The sequence below is a fragment of the Antedon mediterranea genome, chromosome 7 (assembly GCF_964355755.1).
Source record: "Antedon mediterranea chromosome 7, ecAntMedi1.1, whole genome shotgun sequence".
Lineage (NCBI taxonomy): Eukaryota > Metazoa > Echinodermata > Crinoidea > Comatulida > Antedonidae > Antedon > Antedon mediterranea.
The window spans coordinates 15,864,327-15,886,336 of NC_092676.1; the positions used below are offsets into that span (position 1 = coordinate 15,864,327).

Genomic DNA, 22,010 nt, shown 5'->3' on the forward strand with positions numbered 1-22,010 from the left:
CAAGCAAGTTTCGTGGCACAGCGGTTGAAACGTTGTCTTGTGATGGAGTGACAATTGCATCGCAAGTTCAAGATCAGTAGATGACTTTTGTTTATTTATCGGCAAACGTGAGTGTTGTACACGAAAATTACACAGTCAATATCATCGTACTCAAGAATTTATATGATTAATGACAGGGGACACGATTATTATGCGAAAATTACACAGTCAATATCATCGTTCTCGAGGATATATACGATTTACGATCCTCGCAGCGGTAGTCATGTGATGCAGTTTCAACCAATCACGTTCGCGTATTTACATAGGCTATGTAATATAACAATATATGAGATCTGATTTGGTAGAAAGCTTATGAGACCCATGTAGAGTGCACACCTAAAATAAAATACACAATCGTCTAACTGTTTCGCTTATATTATGTTAAATGACTAAGAAACCAATAATTGTCATTAGCAATTAGATCTTGAGTTCTATATTCCTATTTAAGTCATCCTTAATTATAAAATGATTTACTTTTGCTTTTTGTGACTTACTTTGTCCTATCCGTAACACCCATTTAATACAGTTGATGTCATTCATAAGTAGTGCAACCTTTGTTTTTTCTTCTAAAACTCCATTCGAACATAATCTATTTTAATTAGAGAAATAAAACGCAACAAACTTACTTTCTAACAGCTTCAGTTTTTTCTTTTCCCCCAGACATGTTGACAGTGTTCATCCAGTTATCATACAGGTCATAGTTCAACACAAAACAGGGAATATTGCGCAAGAAATCCTACAAAAAACAGACAAACATGTTTGATAAATATTAAATGTATTTAAAGTAGTATGGGTGATGTCTCAGGGTAGTTCTATGCACCTTCAAATAAATTGTCCAATTTTAATATAATGTCCACTATATTTTGTGGTTATGGATAGTGGTTGTAAGCAGCCAAATGCTATTGTGATGTGTAGATCCAACCATAATAAGAATGTTATCTAGTTTCCTATAGAAATACAATGTACTCATTAAACTAAATGACTCTATCATATTACATTTAATTTAATTCTATTATGTTCTTTCGGATGTTATGGCAGGTTGTGAGGTTATTCAACTTACATTAAAAAAGATGCACAAAATAAGGAAAAAAATCTATATAATATATGTAAAGTTAAAACATAATGTAAAAGAACAATGAAAAGTTAAATGCTATTTCTATGGTCTGGTATTTGCCCAGACCATGGGCAAGTATGTATGTATGTTACTACTTTTACCATTTCTGTTTCAATTACAAAATGGCTGAAACCATGTCATCATAAATAGATCAAAACATGTTTGTACAAAGGTTAAAATAAACCTACACTTGGACATCTTTAAATCACCTCAGTTTAAAAGACAATTACAGGAAGTTAAAGGACTAGTAATCACTCAAGGAAAAGTTATATAACTTGAGGTGCAATTAAAACAACAATATTATCCTAGTTAGATTCTGCTTCAGATCATTTAGGAAGCAATGCAATCATTTATTGGTTGGCTAATCCACAAACATTGTAGTTTGAGAAAACTAAATGACTGCAACTTTATCAGTAAGTCTTTAGCAGATAGCATCAACATCTTTATGTCTCATCTAAAGGAAGATGTGAGAGCCCAGTAAAGATATAAGTTAGTATTGGGATTAAACAATAAAAATTTTTATTATGTGCAGTATAGTGATTTATACCAACCTAGTATAGTGTAATAAATGCTTTTACCATTCTCAACAATGTAAAGGAACTTTAAAGATATATAAATATTATTCATACCTTAAATGTTGCAGCGACCACATAAGTTGAATAATCATCCATAGAACACTCGATGCCTGCATCCAACTTTTCTTTGAGTTCACGGCATATTCTTGCATTTGCTGACTTTCTAAATACACCAGTTGTAAATGGAGCATTTTGATGGAGATGGCTTAGCATATCACTCACTGGCTTTGGAAGGTATTTATCAGGACAAAGTTGAGACAACGGAAGACCAAATAATCTGAAATATAATACAATAATATTCTTTTTCAAAAACTACAACAAACACCCTGCATACTAATTTCCATATGAATCTTTTGTTATAAAATTATAAAAAAATTTATTTTTAATTATTTAATTGAGGACACCAATTTTTTTCATGGTTACAATGTGCCAACGCATTAAAAATTTGCCCTACATATAAAACAAAGTCTTTAACAAGTTATTAGTAAGTAAATTTGTTCTTTTGTAAGGAAAAAATTCTGGCATGATTTGAACATGCTATTTGCTAGCATCTTAACCACCAAGCTACAACGCCACAAATTGTTTACTTACTTTCCAGCAGCAGATGGTGATGGGGTTGTGTCAAACAAGTCGGTTTTACTTGTTCCTCTTCTGAATACCAATTTCAAGGGTGATTTTCGTTTTGGTTTCACCCTTTTGTTTGAAATGTCTGAAAGAAATATAAAAAGAAGCTTTTAAGAGTTTATCAAAATTTAAAGTTGCAGTTATTATTTTTATTATTTTTTTTTATTAAAAATAAATAATTAAATAAACTTACCATTGTTTATTGCTTGTGACGTATTTTGTGCTCTCTTCAATACAAATTTACATTGAAATTCATCTGCCACTGTGTCCATGGTCAAGTCTGTTGGTAGTACGTATATATCACTTGCTGCTGCAGCGTCACGTAAATGACTAAGTACTATAGAGAACGGCAACTCATGTCCAATAAGTGGGTAAAATGGGTTATCCTTGCCAGACATCACCCATAATTGATAGTCCTTGAGTTGCGTGTCTGTAATTCCAAATTGATTTAAGCACAAACTAAGAACTTGCTCCGTGCTCTGTGTATTCGTGATCTCAAATACTTTGGACTGTGGAAGAAAACGTGAAAGAAGTTAGTAAATACTGACCAATCCAATGAATGACCTACTCGTAATTAGTTATGGCGCGCAAAATAGCAGCAAGCTTAGAAACGGTTGTTAATAGTCTCCAGTAATACGATGACGTCTCATTAAACCTCCTTCTGGTTAGATTTGACATTTCCAAATTTAGAACTCGTACTTAAACCGGTTTTATGTACGTCATGGAGTTAAATATAATTCTTTATTCACCATTTATCTATAAATATTTCACCTATTTATGACAAAAATTTAAAATGAGTTGTTTTTATAGTTGTGATAGTGATAACTTGATCATACTGTGCTTATTCACCTATCTTGAACTTGAACACAAATGAAGAATTTCCTTATAAGGTAATACGATATTAACAAGTTGACCAATTAATAATCATTTTCTTCAAGTTCTACTTTAATTACTTTAGGAATATTGGTCATTTACATAATGTTAAATTTTAAAGGAAAAGTCAATTTTTTTACTTTCTAGTAAAGTATCAAAGTGATTTTGATATTATGGTTTTTATTTTATGAAATTATATAATATTATAGAAAAGAAATTCTGATTTTAAACATAATAATATAAGTACATTTTTATTAATTTGAGGTAAAAAAGTACAGTAAGAAAGTCAGAAGGTTTTAGGAATCAAGTCTCAGTGTAATCATTTTTTTTCAGATCCATCATTTAAAAATTAATTTTGATTATATAACTAGGCAGTTTGGAGTTTCTCTATGCCTGTAAATTTATATATACTCTATAGTTTAAATTTCTAGTAAAACAAAAAGTATTGATAAAACAATCAGTTTACTCACAGAACTAGTTTCCTTGCTCTGAATCTTGACTGAAATGCTCTTCGGTTCTTCTTTATCCTTTTCCATTGTGATATGTCTAAAAGAAAAATGTTGTTTATATAATATTCGAGTGTTAATTATATCATCCAATACACAGATGACGTAGTTAATTATAAAATACATGTTTTCACAAGTTATTTCATGTTAGACGACATCCCGCCAAAGTACAATAACAAAGTTGCAGGACATAGGATGCACAAAACACAAGCGCCGTTTCAAAGTATTTTATATTTCGAGATATTTCCTGTTTATTGCTATGTTTAGATTACATAGAAAGCATAGCTGTATGTTTTGATTTTTTTTTCTTTTCGTTTTATCATTAACTTATTTCAAATTGGTCAATAAACTTTTCACCTTTCTGTTTGCCTGTTCACTTTCATTTTTTAAGGAAAAATACATTTTTCGCATTTTTAATAAAAAAAGAAATGCAGACTATAAATAGAAAATATTAAAAATACTTTATTCCATGAGAATTTAGATCAATTTAATTTTGAAAACGTCAACATATTGTACACTCTGTTTCTATGTACAATGCTCAATATTAAATTCTGTCATTTTTTTACAACACAGAAGTAATTAATTAGACATCGTTAGGCTAAATTAAAAACTATTCTTCAATTTGAGGAGTTAAATTTAGACGGAGTACACTTCATCATTTTGTTGCTTTTTATATAATAATCAAATGTACTGACTTGCTAAGTAGATTTTGCCAGAGTTCCTTCATTGCTATACTTGAGAACGTGACCACGTAGCTAGTAGTAGGCCATCCAAGTACAAATGATTTCTCAGCGGGATTAGACACCTCAGACACCTCATCTATACAGGTTGACAGCCAGAGCTCGCTTACTCGCAAACGTGCCTTCAATTTGAATGATGTATGTGATTTACTGAAACGAACATAAACACATCATTAGCATCTATTAAACACTTACCAACACAACTGAAATGTATATATAAATTCCAACGTTGATGCAAATACATACATTGGCGTTTACTCATACTGATTTATTTTTAGTATGTGAAATATTATATGTTGTAATAGTAGTACTGGCTTGTAGGTGTTTATGGCTAAGAATTGGTTTGCACAGTCAACTAGTACCAAAGCACACCTTAAGGGCATTATCCAACAAATTATATCATGCTTCCGTTAAAAAATGCTTGTTAGCAGCATCAATAATCGCCGCCGACAATCGTTGTACCAGTTCATACTTAATAGATCTACCAGCTTTTCTCTTGGCTTGTTGTTGCCAGATACATAATGTTAAATTTATTCCCATACTCTCCTTAATGGATGCATTGAAAACATTTATAAGAACTTGATTTCTTTATTTTGCAAATGTATTCCGAAAAAAAATGTTTACCACAGAGATTGAAATGTAAGTTTTGAGAAATATGTACTGTGATTACAAAAAATTCACAATGATATGGACGAAAAAAATGTCAACACATTAACTCATTCTGATACGCAATCAATCTACGTTCTATTTTCAGATTTTTATTGTCGGTATTTTTCTAAATATAGAATGTCCGAATCGTGATGACGTAAAGAGCATTAAAGTTAAGCCACTTTGACAAAACTGATCCAAAACTAGCAGACAATTCACAAACTTTTTTTTTATTTGTATTGTAGAGTATATTTCATGATTACATACAATTACATTGACGGACATTTGGAAAACACATACACTAGAGTCAAATGCATAATTAATACCAGTACAAAATAAAACTAGTACTGCAGAAAAATACTTTTATGTGTAAAACAAACGACTTAAAGGTCATGTGTAAATAAAAATGTACAGCATTAATCCATAATTTTTAATATATAAATAATTTATGATCAAACTTGACAAGAAGCAAACTTAAGATTGTAAAATTGTCTATGTATGTTATAAATTATTAATTCAACTGTTGTCAAGAATCTTGTCTGTCATATAATATTCATTCATATTCTGACATTTATATTTTATTTTCATTGTATTTAATCATCACACAGAATATTTAAACATATTTCGTCTTTTTTTCCAGTGTGTTGTTTTATCAGTAACTTGGTTGTACTTACTTGGGCTTGGCAACCAGGAGAAGGTCGCTAAACAAAAACAGATATCTTTCCTGCGATTGTAATCCTGATATTAACGTTACAGGTACTTCTGAGATGAATTCACGGTTATTATTTGAGTATGGATGCCCACTCTCGTTTGCCAAACTTGATAATACCTGAAATGCACTTGGACTTGTCGGACTAAAAAAGAAAAACCTCAATAGATTAGATTTTCTAATTGTTAAATAAAATAATAATTGGCAATGGAAAAAATAATCATTACAATTTCTCTTGCCTTAGTCATGGATCCAATCATTTTAGTCTAAATTTAGGGCAATTAACCTAAACATGCTAATACGTATTCCATGAATACACTGGCGTACTTGGAACTAATTCAATAAAAAAACTAATAATAGAACGGAGCCTAATTGGAAAACTAAGCACGTGTACTAGTGTAGTAATGCCTATAAGCGCATTCCTTCACAAATCACAACAAATTTACCAATATGTCTAAAAGATTCAAAATGACATGTGACTTGCTGCTACATGGCATGTGTTAAAATTAATAAAGAATAAATTAAATTGTGACACTTTAGTATTAAACTTCGAAAAAATGGCAAATCTTTAAGTAACATTCTCCGTTTGTTTTCAAATTAAATCAATAGTTTTTCGAGTAGGAAATGAAGAATTTTAACTTATTGAGTTGAAGTTAGAACTAACAGTATTTGTAAGTGTTCCTAAATATATTGAAGACTGTTTATATTTGATTGGGATGTGCTTCAGTATAAACTACAGTATAATAAATATACAACTCATTAGCACATGTTAAATTACAATATACAGCAATTGTTTGTATTTAAACAGACTCAATATTTACACATACAAATTCCAATGCTATAAAATTGGAATTATAGAGTTGCTCCTGGTATTTTAAGTTACTTTAGTCTGCTGCTTGCCCAACAAAAAGGCACCATAAACACAACATCAAAAGAGTTCCAAGTAGGGTTTGTCCATGGTCTGTCTGACACATGTGTTCCCCAATGTAATTATCCTACTGTTGATGTACAAGGGGCCTGTTAATCTGCTCACACTCAGGTGGGCCTCAATTTAATTGATATTAAAGGTTACATTATCTTGACACCCTAGGCAATCATCATCATTGTAAATTTGTGATCACAATGGATTATTTGGGCCAAGGTTTTTTGGGATAACTTTATGCTTTGCACATGGTTGTAGTTATGGTAGGCATGCCTGGTTCAATTCTTGTATACATAGGCATTAATTTTTTAATTAGTGGGATAATCCAGGCCTGTGCTAATCACTTATCTTATTCAGACCTAGATAGAAAGTTAATGGCTTCATATTGTACCATACAGTACAGTTGTTTTGATGTTTACATGCACATTTTCCTTGACCAAAACATACTAATAAGCAAATACTAATAGCACTCAGCACAAGATTTAACAATATAAATCTTTCCTTCTCCAACTAATGCAAATAGCTAAAATATGGATTAGGGTGGAATTAAAGGCTGCAAACATATCCTAAACTACGCATTCTTTAATAATTCATCACAACTACCACCACAGTATAAACAATTCTGTCATGAAATAGTCTTGTACAGTGGTTTACACAAAAAAGGAATATTATTAGATGATGAAATTGACATGTATTTTATACTTTTAACAAATTTAAATTATCATTGTTAAGCCATTTATAAACAGAATTCTATGTTAAATAGATATAATAAAGATTTGATTTTGAAGTAGATGATGGGTAAAATAATCCTGAATCTACGGCATTGCTAACTATATGAAGTTTTAGAGTGTCGTTTTTGTACAGAATATAAATAAATGAAATGCAATCAACTTTGATAAATACATCTTTTAATAATAAAATAAGGCAGGTTGCCAAGATATGCTGCCTAGCCCAAGTAATATCACTTTGCAATGAACCATTTTATGACACCCAAAGAGGATCATGTCTCCCATGACAAATCATAGTTACCATGACTTCAGAATTTGAGGTCATAGGTTAGGGTAAGTACACCTTTCATGTCTAACTTTCTGCATTAGTACTTTATTATTAGCAGTGTGTACAGGGGTATGGGAGTGCTCAACAACTATTTCTAGCAAATTTGATATTTCTCAATGAATATTCCACTGTTGATTTTATACTTTTAAATCTAATGAACACAATGCTCAAGTAATACTTTAATAGAGGCTACAGATAAACCAATTTCGATGACTAATTAAAGTACAGACATCATTACAAAAAAGGCTAGGTTAGCTAGTTATGTATTTATTATTTAATGTATTTTTTTTACTAATCCATATCATGTAGGTTATGCATTTAGAGGTTGACATTATACAGCATACAGGTAGTTTCATCCTTCAGATAATACAGTACCGGTATGTATAGGCTTTTATTTGGCCTTCTCTACTGACTGTATATTACTTGCATAAATATCAAATTGACACAAAGTGAAAACCTGCAATTGTACACAATAAAGTATATGCATCTTAACAAAAAATGTTTGTTCAAGATTGCATTGTACAGATACCTTAATATGCTTTGAGAACAGATATAAAGAATTTATACAGCAAATTGTATACAATCATCCAAATTCCAAATCATTAATGCTATTTGGGGTTATTTTTCAAGGGGTACATTATTTAGTGGGGGTAATTGTCTGGATACATGAATATTAAAAAAGAATGATAAAACTATAATAAGTACATACAGTACAGAATAAACTATGTAAATAAATAATAAAACAAGGACAGGATACTCGTTTTTCTTTCTGTTATTAACTTTTATCCAACATAAAATTAAAATAAGTTGTTTTATCTTTAAATATATTTTGGACTGTCACAAGTTGTAACATATTTCAGTAGCTTGTACTATACTGTAGTAAAAATTAATAGTGTACCTATTTAATTTAAATAAGTAAATAACAAAATCAATAAAAATTGTCAAATCTATGTATTTATGCTGATAATGTTTACTGATGATTATCATACAATGTGACGCTAAACACGTACACCAACATGATACGATGTATTGACTTAGAAAAAAACAAATACACAATAATAATCACAGTGTAAAGTTTAGTACATAAAAGATATATCAGCATCTCACACACTTGTGGTCGGTTTCAAGAATGGAATGACATTAATTGATTCAATTTCTAGCAGACTAAAATTTGAGAACACAATACCAGCTAAGTCATGTAAAACAAGTGAATCATTTACAGTGTGGTTAATGAATCATGAAGGGAAAGTTCTTAAAACAAAAGTGAAGTTGTTTTAACAATATCACATTCTCGAGACATTGAACGAGGGTCAGTAGATTTCTTATTAGACACAGAGGCTTGTCAAATTCCAACACGAACAAGTTGATTAAAGCTAATGTACAGTGCTGTATGAATGTATATTGATTAAAACATCTGACAGTGATAAAATAATGGTAACAAAAGAGCATTTACATTACACATGAATACTGTACATTCAGTAAAAAAAATACATCAAGTACTATATGTTATATAGTGTAAAATAACAATTTATGGAAAAAATTTAAATATTTATATTACAGTAGGGTTGCAATGACTATATAATTCTCAATAAATTTCATGTCAAAAACATACCTTTTATCTGTGCTTTTATTCCGATTGTTAAACGCACTGCGGATGACCGCTGAAGGGGCCGACCGTCGTCGCATTACTAACCCCTTGAATTTCTGAAATATTAAAAAAAAATATTTAAATCATTAAGAATCATATGGGTTTTAATTATCATTCTAATAGTCTAATGAATGTGATGGGAGTTAGAATGTTTTTAATCCAAATACTGTAGCTGTCTTATCTAAAGTCACATAATGAGGCATTGTCAAAGCACTCTATTTCCATCTTGTGCTGTGTACAAGTGAAACCTTTCAAAATTAAAGAAAAAAAAAATATTATGTCAGTGATGTATTACAAATTATTTGCCTAATGTCTGTCAGCCATCCGTGTAAATATTTTTATTTGATCTAGAAGATGGATAGTTGAATCCTTGGGGGATCTTAATTTCCTTTGGCTCCTTAACGATATTTAGGAATTTTCCTAAGGAAATCTGAGCCTTGTGTTAATTGGATATTACGTCTAAAAAAATGTCTTAATGGTGTTGCGGACAAATATCAAACAGAAAGTGCCCCCTACCCACTAATTATATACCTTAAATTGTCTTTTGGTTTTAATTGTCCTGAAAAGTACACTATACAGCTGTTGTTTGGTTAGTAGAATCTAAAATGTTTCTGTAAGTTTTTTAAACACTTTTTAAAAAGTAATCATTTTAAACATAAAATAGTAAATTCTTTACACAATTTAAAAATTGTCCCTAAAAAAAAGTGTATAAAAACATGTTAATTAAGGCACAAAATGTTCATACTGTACAACACTATACTCATAGCTGGCATACAGTGTATTGCGATAATAAGAAAATAATAATAATATTTTCAGCCCGTTCTTTTATGAATGGATTGATAATTAATGATGTGGTGCTGTGGGATCCCCTCAGTTTTCACTATCTTATTTTATTTTAGTTTTTTTTAACAGTGTACACAGTAAACCACTTATACTTATCAGAAAGATTTAAATTAATTTGTTTTTTAAGTTTAACTTGTTTAGTGCATAGTTTTTTTGTTTCATTTCGGTATTTCTTATGCATTAATTAAACTAGTACTACCTGTATAATTTTACTTGGTGTAAATATACAAAGTTTGACATGCCATCTAAATATGTTTAATTTATTTATATAAAAAAACTTATTAATACACAAAATCCAAAAATATTTATTATATTCCATGTGGGAGAACCTAAATAATGTTTATTTTAAATTAATTTGTCCAGAAAAAAATTCAAATAAAATATTATACTATTGGTAGAATAACAGTGAAAGCCAAATGGGCAGACTTTGCGGCGACTTCACTATCAATTGTGAGTGTTTTTAACCTTATTTCATAGTATTGATTGACGATTGGCTACTAACAGTAAAGGTATGTAAAGAAACACAGCAAGGCATGTCACATACATCTAATCTTAAGAAAATAATACATTCATGATTAAGATCTGAAGCTCATGTCAGACAGGGTGAACATTTATAAAACAGACGAAGCATTATACAGTTCTTATGTGTGCAGTTTACTCAGCTAATAACACACATTTATGTTCCTTGGGAATCCTGAATGCATTTTAACCTTGAATAAGGCTTTTTTTTTTCTAAAAGAAGAGTAATAAATTTGGCTTGCCAGATTATATAGACATTAATTTGACAGTTTTAATGGCAATCTTAACATAATATTGAAGGTATTATAGCATAGTAAACTGTTGTACCACAATCACCTATTATTATTGTCCATAGGCCTTTTCACACAAAACTTTGGCAATATTGCCGGTCTAGACCCATTTACACAGAAGGTAATATTACGGTAATTTTACTGTTTTCTGTGTGAAGAGGCGCAATATTTAAAACTTACTGTCTTCATAAAATAGAGGAGAGGTCGAATTTAAAAAAAAAAATGGCGGGCACCGCCGACAAAACATGCCATGCGCGCACATGTTTGCTGATGTTGTTTTGTGTGTCCGATAATATTTTTGAAAATATTATCTTGTAAATGTATGTAAATTAGTTTAAGTGATAATGTAATATAAAGCAGGGGAAATAATTTATTTATTTAATTAAAATATTTGATTGACTCAAATTTTATGAATATGATGACATGGTAATGAATAGACTTCATCTTTTCATCATTTGTTTCTCTTATAATCCAAATCATTTTAGTTTTAAGCCCTTTAGGACAATCGACAGATTATTATTAAGCGCTAACTATATAACAACATTAACTGTACATTACTATCAATGAATAACATTCTGAATTGGGTTTAACAAACTTTAAAGCATCCGGGAAATACTGTACCACCCACTGCTGTACCTCCAGAGGAACTATAGTATTTCCTGGTCTATGATCATGTAATCAAATAAAATATATATTTAAAACGCTTCCTTTCGTACCATCACCATCATACTTATACCGCAGACCAAAATTTCTTCTGTTTAGTTAAGTGTAAAATTTAACATAAACTCTCTTTGATAGGTTAGTAGGATAGGCTCCAGTGGCAGATATATGAAATACCAGAGGCGGTACAGATGAAAGGACCAAGTTCTTTGTCAAACCCTTTTTTCGACAATAAGGCCAAAAAAATTGGGAAAAGAATCTCAAAAAGAAAGAGGATGCCTAAGGATGAACGATGACAATATTGTGTCCCCTGGCTCAATTTCGTTTAATTAATATTATCACTACACTACAGTGTACGCATAAATATGCATAATCTATTCCTCCTCAATTTATCTCAAAACTGTTCACTGATTTGAACCCTAGTATTATACCTCTACTCTTTGAATTAATGAAATAAATGTTCTTAAAAATGTACTAGCCACATACACCATGTGCATTTACAGTGTGACATAAGTCCACATCATATGATATACAGAACTCATAAACATAAATTGTAATAAATAAAAAATAAATCACATCAAAATATATTATGCTGTATGTCAGAGCATGTAAATGGATCCCAGTCACATGATTTAGAAAACACTGCATTTATGATCGAGATGGAGATGTACATTTTCGTAACCTTATTAAACACTATTGCCTATTTCATAAAGCAATATTAATTAATTTTTTAAAGAGCAGAAACATGACCTTAAGATTGTCTGTCCTTGTTATGTAGGTGTGAAAATTACTCAGCATACTCCCATGTCAGTTTATGCCTCATAAAATTCAATCTCAGCTGCTACTCAACTATTGGTTGAACCGGAATTTACCAAAGGAATATCATATTTCTGATATACTTGGCCTACACTTCAAATGGCACCAAGCCCTTAAATCTTATAAAGACAGTAAGGTTGATTCATAAGGGCAATGACCAGTAAACTTGTGACTTCACAAAGACACATTGATCATTATATCATAAGGTATACAGTAGTTCTGTTTGAAGGAAATAAACTTGTTTAAATAGTTTTTTAAAAGTTATCTTCATTTTTTAGCAGTAGAAATGGGGCTACAGTATGACCAGTTAAATCACATTCTCAAAAAAATAGTTAAAACCGTTCGGGCAATTACTGGTTGGAACGATATACAGTAGTAGTTAATAAAAACTAAATATGTCCACTCATTTAAATTTACTTGGAGAATTCCACTTAAACTAGTCATTTTACAAGTTAGTTCTGTACGTTTTATGTCTAAAATAAAACACACACTATTTTAGTATTAATGAATTAATCCCCAAACCAGGAAATAATAACTACACTGTAGACATGCTTCTTTCCCTCCCATATCACGGCCCAAAACACCTACAAATATTTTTTTTTTAAATAAGGAAGCATCTATATATACACATATATTTTAAAAATTTGCAATATAGAATCTGTAAAAATTAAAGTTGTCACGTAGAGTAGTCTGAAAAAAAACCCCAAATATTAAGCTGACATTACTTTTTAAATCAATTTTACTAACTGCGATACCTGTACTACTGAAAATTCTACTCTACTACTGAAGATTCTTGAAAATGATCGAATAGATTAAAACGGAAAATTCTCAAAATGTGTTCTGTCTCTTATTTGAGGTTACATTTATTCTCGTTATCTGCTGTGTAGAATTTAGTAAAAATATATTGTCCCCAAAATCATGAAAAATAAAGATTAATAAAATCAGACTAGAATTGGTCATAGTTTATGATGATTTCACTATCTAAAAAGATAAAATAAACAGTTAAAAACTCATTGATTTTTTTTTTGGCTTTAAATTAGGTTTTTTTTAGGTAAATAATTTTTTTGCCAATCCAATTTTTGGTCAAAGTGAATAACTATAATGTGACATTAAAAAAATAACATATTCAACAAAAAATATTTCTTCATATATATGTTTTTTTTATAGAATCAAACCACAGTAAAGATTGTTTAATTTCAAATATGATTCAGGGGATGGGCAAAATGGACAAACAATTAAGGGCGGGATAAATGTCTATTGTGAGAGAATTCATACCTACCTTGGGCTGTAGCTTTTGAAGGATATACTGTGTAACATTAAATAATGAATTGTAAGGGTATTGTAAGCTCTGAAAAGCTGAGGTATTTTACCTCCATATTTTGAATAATGGCATGATGAGAAATAGCAATATTATTTAATTACTATAATAAATGCCACAATGCCACACTTTATTACTTTCAATGCCAGTATATATTACAAATCAACTTTTTAAAGCTAAAAATAAGACATATTTTATTAAACAGTATATAATTTTAAAAATTAGATCTAACATTTTAATATGGTCAAACAAAACAGTTTTATATGAAAATCATTAATAGTGCCAATCATACAGTAAATTAATATTGCTTTTATTTTATTTTGATTTATGATCTGTTTTTCCATCTTTTAAAGTTTTATTATTTTACACATTAATGTTTATTTCAGTATTACTATTATAGTCCATGAGTGTGACTGCTTTACAGTAAACATTATACTCTATCTAAGTAATTGTATGCAAAAAATACACTGTAAGACATTTTGATCGTCCGATGTTACTAATGACAATTGTAACATTGTCAGGAGTATGACAGTTTGACATTTGTTTGGCAATCTTTCCTTCCAAAAATCTCTGGATAAATTACATTACATATGATTATCCTAAAAAATGAATGAATATAGAAAACAAGAAACTTACCTTGTTAATATCACCATGTTTGTTAATCCTTAAATTATTTGTTAAAGAATCAGATTCACTGATTCTTCGACGTAGTTTACTATCTTTATTTAACATGCTAACAGCTATCATTGTTAAAATAGCATGACCTGACTCCCATCACATCCAAACTCTAACTAAGCTCAGCAATTACATCTGACTGTATATACACACACACTCACTGTAAGCAATCCATCAAGATAAGTTCAAGGACAACCCACTAATAAATATTCATTAGAAGCTGTGTATACAAACCATCACAGCATGTACCATTTTTAATGAATATTCATAACAGTTGTAATGCTCCAATGAGCAGCTCTCAATATAAGAGTATTTTTCCCTTATGAATATTTATTTAAATTTGAAAATTTGATTAAAAATGGGAACACTGTCTCCATGAATTGTCCAAGGAAGTAATTCTAGTGTTTGTTTAAGTGATTAAATGGCATATTAAATAATTTAATGAGATTCTAATAGATTTTAATAGCAATTATGATTTCAATGGAGACTCATTGTCCAGTCTAGTACAAAATCAGAACAAATTATATTAGTAGGTTACAAATCTGTGAAAAATATCGATCATCAATCAATTTTTAAAGATAAATAAATATGTCATAATGTGAAAAGGCAGAGAAATTTAAATTCATTAATAAATAGAAAATAAAGAAAAAAAAATCCTGATAAATAGATTTATTGTTTACGCTTGAACGTTAAATTGAACTAAATGTAAATACACCAGGATATATTGACAGAGATAGAAGCTGTACTAGTATTGTAAGAAGTATGTACATACGTCATTACGAGATCAACAAAATATACGGACTACATAAGTTGTTTTTGACAACATTAAGTTTTGTTATTGAATAAATATGCAACAAACTAATGTGTTTGTAATCGGGTAAAAGTTGATAGTGGGCATGTCATCCATATAATTCAGCTTAATATGTGTGTCAAGATAGTAAAGAGGATTGTCGTCTTTTCTATCCAAATCTTTTAAGTTGATTTACTTTTTACAGATAGTGTACAAACAACACAACTGAAGATTTACTGTACACTCAGTGGTTGCTTATAAATAGTTAAATGAAAGACTGAACTTACTACTACTATATGTTATATCTTTTTTACTGATATTCCTGAAATTTATGGGGTAGGTTGGTCCCCAGTTAGATTTGTAAAAACAATAGAAGGAAAATGATAATATCAAAATGGTTAATTATACACTATGTACATGTAGAGTAATGTATGGGTACTACATGTAGGGTAAATAATTAATTCAAAAAAACTATTGCTTAATATGTATTTACAGAATAAAACCAAATGTTATGTACTAAGAATAGAGTAAATACGGGTCAGATTTGCGTTCAGCTGTCTTTACTTTTATACATAAAATTACTCTGTCTCAGTAAAAAATGGAATTTATAATTCTCTGGGGGCTATTTTATGGCAATTGCTATATGGTTTGCAGCCAATAGTATACATCTGTTAAAGTTTTCATGTTATATTCAAATGAAATTGGCATATTTTAGGCCAGACTGTGTCAAAAGACCACCATGATAATTACAGTCTTTTATGAGACACATTTCCAGTTGCAGCATGGTTCTCAAATTTAACAGACATTAGTATGTCCCTCTTTCTAGTATAATTATACAGTAATTGCAATTTAAGAACAGAATGTACATCATGTGATATGGTTAGCACCCAATGATACCTGCTTACTGACTAAACTTTGACTTTCATTTTTAGTTTTATGTAAGTTTATTACAGGAACTTGCAGATATAGAATGCAGTGAAACCGCATTAAAGAAAAATAAACCTTATTAACAGCAGCAATATACTAAGGTGACACTTTCACATGGGATGAATGAGGAAAAACACTAAGGCACTTTGTTGGATAAGGTTTTAACTGTATGTACTTTTACATGCAGAGAAATAATTTGGACAACCGCCCTATTCAAGTGACATCCCTAGTATGGGAACACTTTCCTATGAAACAAATAATAGGACACTTTGTTGAGCTACTGTGTACAAGACTTTTTACAAATTCTACAATACTAAATATACTTTACTTGTTAGTTTAACAAACTTATAGTTTTGAACAAACACTTTTTAAATGATATTGATATAGTATGTACTATGAATCATATTTGCTGAATTTTATATCCTTTGTTCGAAATTGAAATTAATACAGAATTGAATATGGAATACATGATTGGTCCTGAATAGGTTCAGGATACAAGGAATCTGACGTAAAGACAGAACTTACAAAGACTAAATGACAAAGCTTACAATCATGTCATGCTTCAGCTAAAAGAACTAATTATCCATTTACAGAAAATTTTATTCAAATAATGTTCCTTCTATTTTATGAACACATATTTCTACTTTACTGTGAGTAATAATTATACAGTAGTTAAAAGTGTAATTCAAAAAATAATAAATTATGGTCAACAGTTTATTAATATTAACCATATAAAACAATAATTAATAATACAAACAATTGTTGTACCATTGTCCAGTTTCTTACTACTAATACTTATTATTATTTGTACCACAAAAGTTAAATACAATCAAAACTAAATTTTGAATAAGGAAATCAGTCATTTCGAGCATCTTGATGATGAATGTATTAAAATCTATTAAGTTATACATATTAATGCTTTTTTTCACTTTGTTACTACATACTGTACAAAAGAGGAGATAAGAGGACACATGAAATGAAGGAAAATGTGAAGAGGGATTAAATAGAAGAAAGAAAAGACACAGAAGATATAAAATGGCAGGGACAACTCTATGAATGGGAAAGAATCAATATTAAAACATTTTGTTATAATAACTAAATATTTTCAAACCAAATTTAAATGTTTTGCCTTTATATATGTTATACTTTTTAATGCATACCATTCTGAATATTAATAATAGGCCTATATTAATCAATTAAGATTAAGATTTTGTCAAATAAGTATTTAAATGAAGAAGGAATAAACACATTTATCATGAAAATATCGAGGGTAAACTTACTTGATCTGCGTCCAACATTGGAAGCAGAAATTTTCCAGAAGGATCAGAATGAATGCGAAGATAATTCCAATGATTTCCAGGCATAGTTAAAATATTTCCACTGTTGTTATTAGATGAACATTTAGAAAAACTAGATTGATGTAGGAGCAGAGGGTACATAAAATACATTGTACAGAGAACTTAAAAATTGTGTTGGTTACCCATTGCCCTGTGACACCAAAGTAAGCTCAAAGTACTCCTACAGAAAGTTCATGCATGCTTCAATGATTTTCATGAATATTCAGTAGGTTTAAATCAAAGTAAAATCTTTTCTGCTGTTGTTATTAACAAAGTATCTATGAATGGAGGAATTCAGTTTGGCTTTAATTGTATGGAGTGTTCCTAAGGGTCCTAATGGGGGTGTTGTATAGAAATCATTGTCATTCGTCAGATGACGTCATAATACAACAAGGCTTTTCAAGCAAATTCTGAAACGGTTTCAATATCACGATTGCGAGTATTAGATAATTAGTGGGCGGAAACGAAGAATAGCGTATATATCAATGTTATTGTGTAGGCATGTCATATGACCTACAGTATGATGACATACCGATATCACATTCTTTAATCATTACTAAAATAATCACACTGGCAAAACTGTAATTTAATCAAATTGTATTATTAAATCGACTAAAATAAAATCATTATAAAATAATTCAAAATAATTTTACATAAGGAAGTTATTTTATGATATTAAACAAAAAACAAGTTTCATTAAATGATGTTAATGTTCCTCATTGCTTCTAGATTTTAAAATCAATTATGTGAAATACTATATTTATCATCTGTTTTGTTTTGTAATAATGCTTTTTGCTTTCTGTTTTTTTTTTTATCTAGGCCTAACAAAAGGTTTTATTTAGGGAATTTGACTTCTTCTTCCTTACTTGGACACTGTTAATTAATTTCACTTTACATAATCATTTTTAAATTTGTCCACAAAACTGATATTTATACATATTTAATATATTTTATTTACATAATAAATATTAGAATGGAAATAATAAATAAAATGTATTATGTCTATAGAATAAAAATAAATCCCTGTCTTTAGGTCTTGATCCAGGAAAACAAAAACACAACACAATATTATAATTATTAAAACATAAATATATGACAAAAAGTAAAGCTACAATATTTTTTTTTTTTTGGAGAATTTCCATTAATTTTCAACCACAAAACTTCCTTCCGTTTTGTATAAATCCCACTAAATTACCAGGAATAACCATATGTCCTGTTCATTGACTACCAAGTACTTACAAATCCCTTCCTTCTCTACTATCTCAATACAAATGTGTCATTATATCGTTAGTGCTTAATCGCAGTTACTTTTAGTTTGGAACTTTTGGAATAATTTTGCAACAGTTCTTTTGAGGATTAAAAAAAAACTATGCCAGTGGCCTTGAATAAATCTACTCTGTAATACATCAACTACAACTAAGAATGCTATCTGAGTTCAATGACCTAATGAATAGAACTTGTGACTATAGAAGAACCTTGACTTTCAACAAAATCATAGAAATTTAGGTAAAAGATTAAATAAATGTACGTAAAATTTAGTTATTTTTGGATCTTTTTCATTCTGGATTCATAATTTAAAAAAAAAATTACTATACAACCTAAAGCAATCTCTTGCAAAAATTCATGTGCAACATTCCGACATTAGGATCAAATTAATAATTCTAGATAATAAAATTCAATGAAAAGATGAGCATTGAAGGAGCCTTTTAACTTTCTTATATTGTATCTTTATTTATAAATGAATTTAAGAAACAATAAATTCTCCCTGGTAAATAAACAAAGATAAAACAGTGAGTAGACTTATAGCTATTCAATTATGAAGTAACTCGTTTAATTAATTATTTAAAATCCTTAATAAACCTACCCACTTCACCCCAATGTACTCAGACATACTGTATATAAAAAGGAATTCTGATTTCATTGATGATTTTAAGAACTAACTAAGAATTCTATAGAAACATGACAATAAAGGTCTTGAACTATTGAAAACAAGGAAAACAAACAACACTTATCAAGGATTTGACAGAAATATTCAGCCAATCAGGTACGTTCTTTCTTTGCAGTGATAGTAACTGGGTAGCCTTGTGCCATACTAGGATATTTTAAGTAAGTTTGTAATGTTTCTACTGTATAATACTGAATAACCGTTAATTTTGAAATGAATTAAAAAATATTATTTTAATATCAACCATATTTATGCTAAATTTATACTAAAAATGTGTTAATTATTTAGTAGGTGATTGTTTGATGAAAAATATCAGAAGAAATTGGGTAAATTTCCACATGGTTATTATTATTTTTTTCCTGCAGAAAAAATAATACCCCATGTTGCTTAATATGCCTTAACAAATAAATAAAATAATATTTTGACTTATTATAACAATATTTATCTTTTTTTAACAATTGGAAAAAAAACTAAATATATACTATTTTAAAAACTAGGTTAAAGTCAATCCCAAAAAGAAATTTTTAGTCATTATGAGTTTAAAGTTTATAATAATACATTATTCTAGAAAGGTGAGTGGATAAATTTTGACTAATCACAAATTATTAACACTTCATTGACAAATCTATTGGTGCACAATAAAGAAAACAAAGTTGTGCATAACTTTCTGATTGTGTGACCATTGTGATTCAATTATAACAAGTGATTGGGATGACTATCATACAGTACTTAAGAATAAGATGATTCATTGAGTTCATTCTTAATTAAAGACTTCGTGAAAACTTTGAAATACCATCATACACAGTCATTCTGTTGTGATGGCTTGCATGAACAGTCATCAAATACCAACCAAATCAAGAAACAAGCAATTTATATACAATAATATATTATATAAGTAATTCTTATAAATTTAGAAGAAACTTATCAATTTTGCAATACATGGAATAATATTAACACACTGTAAGATTGAAATAGGGAAAACAACAATTGTTTCTTTCTTCTGGACAAATACAGATAAAACTACAAGCAAAACACATATCAATCATGCAATTGAAACAAGCCACTGATCACACATAGAAAAACTAGGATATGCATTTCCGCAGATTTGCATGTATTTTTTCATCTTATGTTTGACAAACAATGTTGATTGTGCAATATCGTTCACTGTGAAGGTGAATTGAACAATTTAAAGGAAGACTAAAAGCTGATTTGAAATTGTATCGTTTAGGCACTACAGTAAGCAGTCTAAGTTAAGCGGTACTTAAAGCAAACAACATTTGCAAACATATATTTCATAAAATCTAAGTGATATATTTCATAAATGAGGAATGTAATTCATCAATTCAAGATAAGCTATATAAAATATATCTAGAACATTGTATACAATGTGGTATGTGTGTAAACATGAACGTAACCATTACATGAAACCCAACAAAATAAAACTATGTGTTCAATTTTAGTTCTCTACCGGCCAAACTTTTATAAAAAATCCAAAAGTTTCTGCTTTTGGGAAATTAAACCATATTGAGATTCTACATGAATCCGAAAAACAGCATAAAATACAGGACATATGAAAATGATAACATTAATAACTTCTGAAAGTGTCAAAGAAACAAAACGTCGACAGAAGTTGTCTAAAAAGAAAAGTTAATTTTTACCTACCAATAGTCATGGTATATTATATCCAAGAGTGTTTATATTGTTGTAATTCCCGAAACAAGCTATTCCCTCAAATGCTGCACCATCTAGCTAGCTTCCATACCTCTTATTGTGCCAATCTGATCAACTTTTCTTGCAACTGTTTAAGTTGTGACGTAAATGGTTACGTAAATGCGATGGTACTAAGACGTCATGGCCATTATATGCTGACCATTATTATAAAATCCTATCGTACAGGTATTAAAATAACTGACCTTTATTATACCAATAACTATTCTTGACGCAAGTTTCATTCTTTCAAAATATATTTAACTGGTCATGTTTTCAATTTTGGTTACTTTTTGGCCAAATTGCATTACAGTATAACCAAGTCTACAATATGGTTTGATAATGCATCAAACATCAAGTTAATAATACAATTATGGTCAATAGTGATGGATGTTTTAAAATACAAAAATATATTTATATTTTGACCAATAAAACTATAAAACTAAATAAATATAATGCACTGATGAAGGGCAGTGTAGCTCTGCTAACTTTTCTGGCTGTTTTACTTTATCGTTTTGATTTAGCTTTTCGCTTTTTTTTATATCTCCATTGAGATCCAGCCACTGATACCCACAGCATTGTCATTTTTTTCAGTAATTTGCCTTTGGATTTATATATAAATATATGACAAAATGAATCTACTGTATCTTGTCATATGTGGAATGAACTGGCTGTACCCATCCTCCTCTTGCCCTCTTTAAAGGTCAAACAGAACAAAATGGCTCCTAG

General features: G+C 29.6%; 1 protein-coding gene across 1 annotated transcript in view; it reads right to left on the reverse strand.

The window, feature by feature from the left end:
* Window positions 1-22,010, reverse strand: part of LOC140054178 (uncharacterized) — a 145,787-nt gene that overhangs the window by 5,567 nt on the left and 118,210 nt on the right. The window contains exons 10-17 of the mRNA XM_072099072.1: window positions 9,419-9,510; window positions 5,794-5,973; window positions 4,427-4,621; window positions 3,696-3,771; window positions 2,546-2,861; window positions 2,320-2,437; window positions 1,783-2,005; window positions 666-775 (exon numbers count right to left, since the gene is read on the reverse strand). Coding sequence (XP_071955173.1) covers window positions 666-775; window positions 1,783-2,005; window positions 2,320-2,437; window positions 2,546-2,861; window positions 3,696-3,771; window positions 4,427-4,621; window positions 5,794-5,973; window positions 9,419-9,510 — 1,310 coding nt within the window. The remainder of the gene's footprint in view (window positions 1-665; window positions 776-1,782; window positions 2,006-2,319; window positions 2,438-2,545; window positions 2,862-3,695; window positions 3,772-4,426; window positions 4,622-5,793; window positions 5,974-9,418; window positions 9,511-22,010) is intronic.